At 36.6% G+C, this 10,532-nt stretch overlaps 1 protein-coding gene across 1 annotated transcript in view; it reads left to right on the top strand.

Annotated features, from left to right (window-relative positions):
* The window catches only part of ARHGAP10 (Rho GTPase activating protein 10), a gene marked incomplete at both ends in the record, with an annotated part of 84,736 nt that overhangs the window by 16,014 nt on the left and 58,190 nt on the right, over nucleotides 1-10,532 (top strand). The window contains 4 exons of the mRNA XM_010164457.1: nucleotides 156-227; nucleotides 3,798-3,899; nucleotides 6,624-6,734; nucleotides 8,789-8,893. Of these exons, the coding sequence (XP_010162759.1) occupies nucleotides 156-227; nucleotides 3,798-3,899; nucleotides 6,624-6,734; nucleotides 8,789-8,893 (390 nt within the window). The remainder of the gene's footprint in view (nucleotides 1-155; nucleotides 228-3,797; nucleotides 3,900-6,623; nucleotides 6,735-8,788; nucleotides 8,894-10,532) is intronic.

The following is a 10,532-nucleotide window of genomic DNA, read 5'->3' on the forward strand; positions in this document are numbered from 1 at the left end:
GTTTTTTTTTTTTTTGTTAGTACTTAAGACTCCTAACTTGCATGCTTCTCCTTTATTTTACCCTAGAGCTTGCTTGCTTTTTCTTTTTATTGCTGATGCTAAAGTGACTTGTTAGTCCAGCTACATAAACCTAACCCATGCTTTTTTTTCTTTAGGCACTCAGTGTTACTGAAACTCTGATCAAACCTTTGGAAAGATTTAGGAAAGAGCAGCTAGGAGCTGTAAAGGTTTGTCCCTCATTGCCTTTGTGATAACTTTGTTTAATTTCTCGACTTGGATTTCATTGCCGTAATGACATGTATTTGGCAGAGAGATACTGTTGTTCATATTTCATGTATTCACACTTTTTTTTTTTTCCCCTATTTGAGAACTTGCTTCAGAAACAAATGGAAAGTATGTTTCAAGAAGAGAAGAATGTGTCCTTTCCCTTCCTTCTCTCCTCCCCTTCCTTATCTCTTGTGTCTGGAACAGGAGCCATCTTGCTAACAGCCTGTCCCCTTCCTAATGGGTAACCCTGTTCTGCTTTGTATTTGCTTGCAGTTGCACAATCAAAGGCTGAAAAATATTAACTTCCCAAAGGAGCTCGCTCATCTGTATGCTTTTAGCTGTATTTTTGCAAATTGCCTTTGGTTTACTTTTTGTTTTAATTAAAAAACTCACTGCCTCTGTATGAGTGGAAGAAAAATAGAGATAGAGAGGCTAAAGACAGGATCTCGTTCAAAATTGTGTGTGGTTTGTTTTTTTTTTGTGAGTGTTCAGTAATTTTTTTTTAAATTATCACTATGTTGTGTATATATATATTTTTTTTTTAAGCAAAGTAAACTTCATATATTAAATACAGCTAACTGGGTAAAAGTAATAAGGACAAGTTTTACCTCTTTGTACCTGTCAACCTTCATTCTTCAGTGAGACATTTAAATGCTTATTAAAAAAAAAAAAAGTAAAAGGAAAACAAATATTTAACAGAGTTTTCTGTTGCAAAATGCAATTTATACATTTTTAAACTACCACTCTGCAGATGTTTTGTTTTATAATTTCATGACTTCATCAGCAGTGATATTTAATAGCTAAGGTAATGTTTCAGTTACGAGACTGCTATACGTTTTGACTTTAGGAGGAACGATTAATATGTTCTGAATATGATTTCTGTGTTCATGAATGGAAAATGCTTTGTTGATCATAAATCATTACAGTTCAGTAGTACAATGAACTTTGTGTAATTTTAATTTTATGGGCTACTGAGAAGTGCATCAGACATCCCAACCAACATACAGTAAAAACTTGGTCTGTAATATAGGGAGTATTCTAAGGAAAAAGGGAATTTGTTCTAAATGTTATCTGTTGTAATAGAAGCAGCTGTGATGAACAGTATTTTTGGTGTTAAAGAACATTGCCACTTTTGGGGTGAGAACTCCTAGTGCTTTAAATGTTCTCATGATCTTCACTCATTTCCTAGTCAGAATTCTGTCTCTGATATTTCTACCATGACAAGTCACATTCACACAGCCTACATCTTGCATTTTGTTGGAATGGATATTTCTTCCCTTGTGCCTCCGTACATACTGTTTCTGTGAATTTTAAGCTCTTATTTGTGATTTGGCCTTTTTTTTTTTTTAATTACTGAATTCCCAGTGACCTTAAATAGAACAGTCTTGCATAACTGTGAAATATTTAAATAAAAATCCTCTAAAAATATTTAACTCTTTGAATATTCTTCAAAATAATCGAAGTACTGACACTGGATATATAATACTGCTTAGCCCCCAAAATCAAGTTACGGCATCTAGGAGTGAAATATATCTGGAACATTGTCTACTATTTCATAGAATCATAGAATGGTTTGGATTGGAAAGGACCTTAAAGATCATCTAGTTCCAACCCCCCTGCCATCAGCAGGGACACCTTCCGCTAGACCAGGTTGCTCAAAGCCTCATCCAGCCTGGCCTTAAACACTTAAAAACATTTGCTTTAAGAAAAATTTATGCTCTGCCATTACAAAATAAAAGTTGAATCTGCTGCCATAGATTTTCCTTATGTTACACCCCCTGCTGATTAAATGATCTGAGTTAGGCTTAAGAAGCAAAAGAAAAGAAAAAGTTTAACTCCATAGTGCTGGAAACCGAGACCCTTTTTGAATTACCCCTCAAGTAAAAGATGGTGCTGCTCCAGTCCCAAACTACATGTGAAGTTTCTGGCTTTGCCTATTTAGAAGTCAATAACTCTGTTTTTCTGGCAGCACTCTAATGTTGCCCAGATCAATGGACGTTTTGCTAATAGAAGCACAAACATCTCCCCCTGCCTCACTCTACTTTATTCCTAATTTCCCATAGGCTAACGTGGTATCTCTAGTCACACAAATGCCAGACGTGTATCTTGATGTTTCTCAGTTGGTAAGGAATGTTGTGGCTGCTCTTCTAAAAGGAGTTCTTAAGATTCATAATGGAGAAAAAATCTAGCATTTTTGGTAAAATTCCTTGCTGAGAATCCATCCTAAACAGCTTAGTTACCCACTTTAATATCTTCAGAATCTAGTAATTCAGAGAACAAAACCATGTATCACTTATAATACATAGAGTATTACTTATTAAAAATGACAGGTTAAGAGAAAAAAATGAGCAAGTGTGTTTGTAGAGTCTAACCAGTATGTTAGGTAGAATATATTTAAATGAAATTCCAAGTTGATGGATGATGGAAAAATATTTTAATTGAACTGTTTTCTTTCTGATGAGTAAATATGTAAGTTCTTGAATATGTAATTTAATATTTGTTTTTACTTAGATTTATTTATTTTGTTAGTACTTATTTTAGATTATTTTCAACTGCATTTAGTTATACTAAAAATAGCTTCTAAACTGATGGGTTGATTTCATCAATACTGATTTCTGTTGTAACACACAGAGTTAAGAAACTAGAACTGAAGAAATGAAAGGATCGTTTTCCAATGTATTCTACTAAATTAGATCCAAGAACTCTGATTTCCTAGAAACATTTAGTGTCTGTCCCTTTTCCAATACATTGCTTTTGACAGGGAAATGGATTTGCCTGTGTAATCTCGTTTAGGTTCCTGCTCTGGCAGGGGGATTGGACTAGATGATCTTTCGAGGTCTCTTCCAATCCCCAACATTCTGTGATTCTGTGAAATGACACTCTTGCCTGTGAGAGATTCTCTTTTGCAAGCATGATTTTATGTTTTATGAAGATTTTTCTTTATTTTAAAGTCTTTCTTTTTTTTTTTGTATTTTTTTCTTTTCCCCATGAGTGCAACAGTCTTGTAGAAGCAGAAATTCAGCACAGTGGTCTTTGTATGGCTTTAAAATAAAGGAATCCTAAGGAATATGGACCTATATTCACTTCACTTTAGGTTTTGAACTGTGAAACTGTTCGAACTTACTCAAATGGTGCTTTTACACTTTTCCACTGTCAATTATTGAAAAAAAAGAACTTTCTATGAAACTGGTATTTCCCTTGAAGCCCCCTGTTCAAAACCCATGATGATGTGGATGATCCCTGAAAATAATGAAAAATGCAATAAATCAAGAATGGGTGTTTTTTTGGCTTTTTTAACTTAGAAGGCATTAATGGGATAAATTTCACCATAATGATACAATGGGATTTCATTTCAAGTTAGGCTTTAAATCAATTTTAAAAATAAGTTGGAAACATACTTTTCCTTAGTTATTGGAGCTATGATAGTTTGTTTCTCTTTGTTTCTGATTAAGTAGAATTTTAAAAGAAGAAAGGAGGAGGCTTTTCTTACAGTTTTATATAAATGAATATTACTTTGTTTCTATGTCTAGGAGGAAAAGAAGAAGTTTGATAAAGAGACAGAGAAGAACTACAGTTTGTTAGAAAAGCATTTGAATTTATCAGCTAAGAAGAAAGAGCTACAATTACAAGAGGTATTGTTGCTTCTCTTTATTTTTTGGTGCAAGCTACAGGCTTTTGAATAGATAAATATATTTTATGCAAATACAAAACCAGCATTTGTAGTGGTAAAAGGGATATTTCTGACAACTGGAAAGGTTGGTGAGAAAATAAATATTTGCTTAACTTAGTGGTGTACCCCTACCAATTTCTGAATTGAGGGCTTTACTTGACATGTCTATGAGGTTCTAAACATCATGTTAAATTTTTATGCAGTTAAGGAAATAGCAAAGTGCAAGTATATTGTAATTTGCATTGCATTGTATGTATTAACTAAATGTCCTGTGTTAATGCTTAATGCAAAGTACAGCAAGACTTATGTTCCTGAAAGAAGTGTTTTTGTGCTTTTATTTTTCCTTTTCATGTTTTGAAGATCCTTTTGGGGGTTTTTTTGGTTTTGTTTTTTTTCAAGTAAAGCTGCAAAAAAATTTGACAATTTTTAACTTAAAATGAGATCTGTTTTGCCTGGCATTCCTTCTGTCCCTGTGGGTTTACTATCATCCTCCTTATTTGTAATAGCTTTTGTTTCTGGAGCAGCAGCAAACAGTACATGAGAAGACAGCAGAGCAATCTTGCAGAGACTTGCTGTGAGCAGAAGGATTTTTTTTTTTTTCCCCCAGAGAAATGCAATTATTAATGCTTAGTCTATGAATGCCTTGTATCATTAAAGACTTAATGTTTTCCTCAGAGATAACTCTTCTCCCTGCTCTTTGCCCCACCCCAAATAGCTAAGCTCTTTCAATTGTGCATTTTGGAGTATAAATGTAGAAGGAAGAGGAAAGAAAAAGGACTTTGCAACATGTTGTCCAAGTGCCAAATAGGAAAAGCTTTTTTGTGCAAGCTTGGAAAATAGATGTATAGAATTGCATGAGAGCTTCCTAATTTTGTATTATACTTGGCTACTTGTGTCAGTTTTTAACTGGACTAAATGAAAGATGCAGGTGTAAATTTGACAAAAATGTGATGAAAACCAAGCCGTGTTGTGGAGTGTGTCTTACATTAATTAATAGTTTATAATATTAATTAATTAATATGGCCTTTGGCTCTCTTAGTGGAGTGATACCCCTGAAATTTCACTGTGGCACGGTGTGTGTATTATTCCTGTATTTCCTTGGCGGTACACAAGGGACAGTGCAACAGTGAGTGAACTTGCTGGACACACAGAGGCTCATGCCTCAAAAAACTGAGGAGACATGATAATCTATTTACGGAGGAATTAATAAAATAGCTGTGTTGGGTATTGTATTCTTGGGGGGAGGGTTGGTGGGAGGAGACAATCAAAGTGATAAACAACTGGAAATCAAAGAAGAGAGAGAGAAACAGGATTACATGGGGCTTTGGTGTATATAGAGCAGGCTTACTGTTGATTAGCCAGATGTCCTGGTAGACCCACTTCATAGTCTTTTGCTGTGGCTACCGTTCAGTACATGTATCAGTATATCATTAGAAGCTTTGCTGACAACTCAGACAACTCCTGTATTGCATGGCTTATAGGATGCATCAAAATGGCTTGGCTTTTTGAAACATGCTGTCTTACTGATGTACCTATCTGTGCTTTATTTTTTTTACTGGCATTTGTTGCTATGCCCCTTTAGCTGCTGACAGATTTCTGTGCTGCAGAGCAGCAAAGCAAAGCATGTCTTAAGGCAAAACTGTCTTAAAGCTAATTTGGCTTATCCTCTTAAGGCATAGCAGCCACTGCTCTGCCTGAAGGATGTAGTCTCAGTATTTAAGAGAGAGTGTATAGTAGTAAGTCTAGTCCTTTCACTTAACTCTTTCTCCATTTGCTTTTGTAATTTAGTGTAGAAGCATTTGGTATTATCACATGGGCAAAGACTCAGTGTTAATCACTTAGTGTCCCTTTATAGCCTTTCTTTAATGTATTTTAATAGAGATTTCCGTTACCCCGTTGTTGAAGTTTTATAGTTTAATGAGGGCACTTGTACCTTAAATAAGAACTTAATGAAATAATACATATATGCTAGAAACTTAAATATTTATGTACAGATGAATGGCAGCTGAAATATAACTGTTCACCATCAATATGGTGTTGGCATTTCAACAAAGCTGAGCTAAAACTCAGCTGCAGCTAATGAGGCTGCATTTTAAAATATTTGATGCTCTGTGGAAACTTGTGAAGTGTCTTACCAATAAGTGAAATTCTTTAGTTGCTTTTTTTCCCAGTCAGCGAGCACAGGTGTGGGATGTGTACAACAGCATTCTGGTTATTTATAGCAGTTATGTGGATTATAGAGTAAAGCTTACAGTACCAACAATGTGGTTTTCATCAATAACATTTTCTTCACTACTTTAACTGGAGAGATGATTTCCCCTTTTTCTACTGGAAGATGCTGCTAGCCCCGTCTCTCTGGGCAGCCACCTTTTCAGTGCTGTTAAAGCAGGGCACAAGTACCTGCTCTGGTGTGTTTGGCTTGGATTCCACAGAAGAGAAGCTTGAAGAGGTGTTATTGGAATGTTTCTAAAAATTTAGCCTTGTGATTTAAAACAGCATGTGTTATCTAGTAAAAGGAAATTTCTGCTGCCATTTAAAAGTAAACGAATGAGCTGTGTTGTAAAGGAACAAGTCCCAGTCTGGAGAAAATTATCTTATCGCTTGCCACTTGTATGCTATACATGTGTCATTTTGAAGCTGTCTGTGAAATGTCTTTGAAACTTCATTAGCTGTATTCTGTGTGCAGGCAGATAACCAAGTGGAACAGAACAGAAAACACTTCTATGAGCTGTCCCTCGAGTACGTGTGCAAGTTGCAAGAGATACAGGAGCGGAAGAAATTTGAGTGTGTGGAACCTGTAAGTACCAGTGAATTCAGTCTACCCTGTCGTTCATAAGGGACGGAGAGGGAATGCAGCTGGAAAAGAGCCAAGGAGCTCTCTTTTCTGGGAAAATGTGTGCAATTGTGTGAATTAACAGAGTTAGAAGCACTCTTGTTACATCTGTGCAAATCCCCAGTACAGATACACCTAACCAGGCATCTCAGAGCTTACCTCAGTAATTACAGTTGACTTGGATCCAGTGATACTGATTTTCAGAAAATGTGTGAAACCTTGTGCTGTACTACAAAAACCTTGATTTATGGGGTGAGTTAGAAGAGAGGATTCAAGAATGATAATGTTGGGGTCAGACTTTTTGCATTTGTTCTTTATTAACCACTGAAATGTTTTATTCCTGACTAATATGAGGAATTTTGTTTTCAATGTGAAGGTTGCACTTAGAGGCCTGTTAGTGACAAAGGGCAGTTATAAATTAATTAAGAGGGTCCTTCTGGCTAGAAAGCTATTGTTAGCAGCAAGTCTGATACGTCTGATTTCAATTGCAATTGAATCTGTGCAGAAATCAAGGAGTTCCACTGAATTTCAGTGAAAATCGTACCTGTACTGACCAGACTTACTGAAACCTCTGAGAAGAGCTTATTCTAAAGTTTTCTGAAATGTGTATTAGCTTCATAGAATAAATAGAACTTTATGAAACAGCAAGAGAACAGTAAATGTAATACTGAGATGAAGGGAGGATGGATTGTAGAAGTGGATTCCATTCACTCACTCTGAAATCTGTGGTTTTAGGCCAAAGCTATCCTTTTATTCTGATACAATTATTTTAATGTAATAATGAAAAAAAGTTCCATATGACCCTAATCAAAGTAGTTGGTCATTATGGAGTTAATGAGAGTTGTATATTTTAATATAGCTTATTCCTGTATGAAAAAAATGCTAAAATCTTTTAAGTGGGAATAAATTGTTTTAAATATATTAGCATTGTTCAAGGAGTGGGAAAATGTTGTGAAAATGGTTGTATAGAATTTTTTTTGTTTTGTTGATGGGGTTTTAAAATTTATTTTATAGGTGTTTTTTTGTTGGATTTTTTTTTTGTTTGGTTTTTTTAAGAGCCAGACTAGAGCAATGAATCTTCAAATTATGTTTTTGAAACATGTCCCTTTCTCTTTTCTGAAAGCTTCCTCTGGATGGGACTGAATGTTATGTTGCTCAATTTGTATTTGAAGTTTTCACTAGGGTTGTAAACTGAAATTAATTAGTACCAAATTCTTATCCCCTTTCCTCTTCGTAATACTTTGTATTTTTGTTTGGGTTTTTTTTGTTTTTCATTTTTGAAAATGGTTTGTTTGCATGACTTCAGGCTTTATTAGCTATGTTCTTTGGCTTATTCTCTTTATTAAAGAGAGCTGCTCTTTTCCTGCGTCACTCCCTTCTTTCTGACAACCTGAACCAAACAGGAGAGGTAGGCAGTACTGCACCTCGCCCTGTTTTCAATATAGTATAACTCTCTTAAATTGAAACACTGAGGTCAGAAACTGCAACATGAATCGTTGGCTGGTTCTGGTAGGGGGTCAGATCTTCATACAAAAAGCAGTGATGGGTAACGTTACTGGAGGGAGTGTGTCCTTTTTCAAACGAACCAGTTGACTCTGTTAGGAAAGCCATGGCAATGTGGTCATTACCAGGGAGGGGAATGACCAGGGATATGGTGACTAAAAGGCAGAATGATTGTTACCTCTCTCTGCACAAGTATTTATTCCAGACATCACTGGTATCAGGGCAGCTGTAGGAAAACATTACATAGGAAAGTTTGGGAGATAAGCAATATACATCACCTATGGCCAAATTTAAAATAGAGTTCAGTTGTGAATTCCAGAGATGGGACCACCCAAAAATGTCTATGTACATAGCTGATAATTTGGATCTAAACAGTTGTTCATAAATTGTAGGCATTAGTGGAAATTTGTTTAAAAATAATCATTTTGTCATCTCTGACCTTTCTGAAAAAGGCTACAATCGTATTCTGGTAAATAGAGTTTTTCGTTCTCACAAGTCTTTTGTTTGTATTTCAGGTGCTATCATTTTTTCAGGGGTTGTTCACTTTCTATCATCAGGGATATGAACTTGCTAAAGACTTCAATCATTACAAAATGGCCCTGCAGATAAATATACAAAATGTAAGTTGAGATTGATATCTATGCCCTTTCTATGTTTTTAAAATAAATTCACACACTTAAGTTGCTATTTATACACTATCTATAGTATACTTTCCTCGGTGTTAGCACTTTGCTTGTGAACTTTGGGGATATAGTGCCATCTCCTGGCTAACCGGCCACTTCGCTGAACAAATAATCGCTAATTCCAGGGAGTTCTTATTTTGTCATTTCTAATACTCCTCTAAAAACAAACAAAAAAAACCCCAACAAAACAAACCACCAGCTAAAAGGCCCCTACTCCTTCTTCCATGCTTTATAGAGCTGTAACACAAGGATTATCCTGAAAGAATTTAAAAACGAAGGAAGTCTGTTAAAATGCCTACAACACTGGAGAATCCAGAGGAGGGGTAAAGAAATGCCAGGGTTCTCAGTGTTTTAGGTGTGTTTGAAATCAAGTATGTGGTGGTCATGTCTGAGGGTCGTTGCTTGATAAGGCATATTATCCATGACTAAGAAAAAGAAAGAAAAACAGCTGTGCTTATCAGCGTTGTTTTTGTCATCTCTGCCAGCAGTATGACTTGGAGTTTCTGTATCACAGAATCACAGAATGTGAGGGATTGGAAGGGACCTCGAAAGATCATCTAGTCCAATCCCCCTGCCGGAGCAGGAACCTAAACAATTTTACACAGGAAGGCGTCCAGGCGGGTTTTGAATGTCTCCAGAGAAGGAGATGCCACAACCTCCCTGGGCAGCCTGTTCCAGTGCTTTGTCACCCTGACAGTAAAGAAGTTTCTTCTCATGTTTAAGTGGAACCTCCTGTGTTCCAGTTTACACCCATTGCCCCTTGTCCTACCCTTGGACACCACTGAGAAGAGCCTGGCTCCATCCTTGTGACATTCGGCCTTAACATATTTATAAACATTAATTAGGTCTCCCCTCAGTCTCCTCTTCTCCAAGCTAAAGAGACCCAGTTCCCTCAGCCTTTTCTCATAAGGGAGATGCTCCATTCCCTTAATCATCTTGGTGGCTCTTGTCTCAAAGCAGCCCTTTCTGGCAAGAACATCCCTGTTGGTTTGGGGTACAGAGCTGTATGAGGAGACTTGCTCTTAGCACCCATGGCGTATTTGACAAAACGGTGTGTTTCTTCAAGGGCAGGCTAATGGGGGCTCACCACTAGTTCATATACCCTCACACCAAATTGCTCAGTGTCATCTGCTCAGGACTGGGAAAGCAGCAAGCAAGGTGCCAGGCTGAAGCAATGGGACTGATGGAGTCACTAGTCAGATGGTCTTTTTTGTTTCCTAGAGATTTGTTGAAGAATAAAACTCACTCAGAGGAACTTGGATGTGCCAGAGTCCTGTTGGTAGGGAATGAACCATGCACCTTACTGCAAACAAGCAATTCATGATGGTGCATCTGTTTTGTTGACCTCTAAGGGCACCTGGAATTAAGACACAGAAACTACTTTTCAGAGGTTGCAATCTATTTTTAGAATTGGCTTAACTAGCAGGCAACAGGAGGGAGATGGAAAGGCAGAAGAGAGGATTAGAGTTGATGTAATACGTAGTGACATGATTCATGTGTCATGACACCATTCCTTTAATTTTCTTCCCATATGTTTAAGTCTCAAGTTTCCTTCTGAGTTGTCGTTTGGTTTATG

The sequence above is a fragment of the Antrostomus carolinensis genome, unplaced genomic scaffold (assembly GCF_000700745.2).
Source record: "Antrostomus carolinensis isolate BGI_N321 unplaced genomic scaffold, ASM70074v2 scaffold10433, whole genome shotgun sequence".
In the NCBI taxonomy this organism is placed as follows: Eukaryota; Metazoa; Chordata; class Aves; order Caprimulgiformes; family Caprimulgidae; genus Antrostomus; species Antrostomus carolinensis.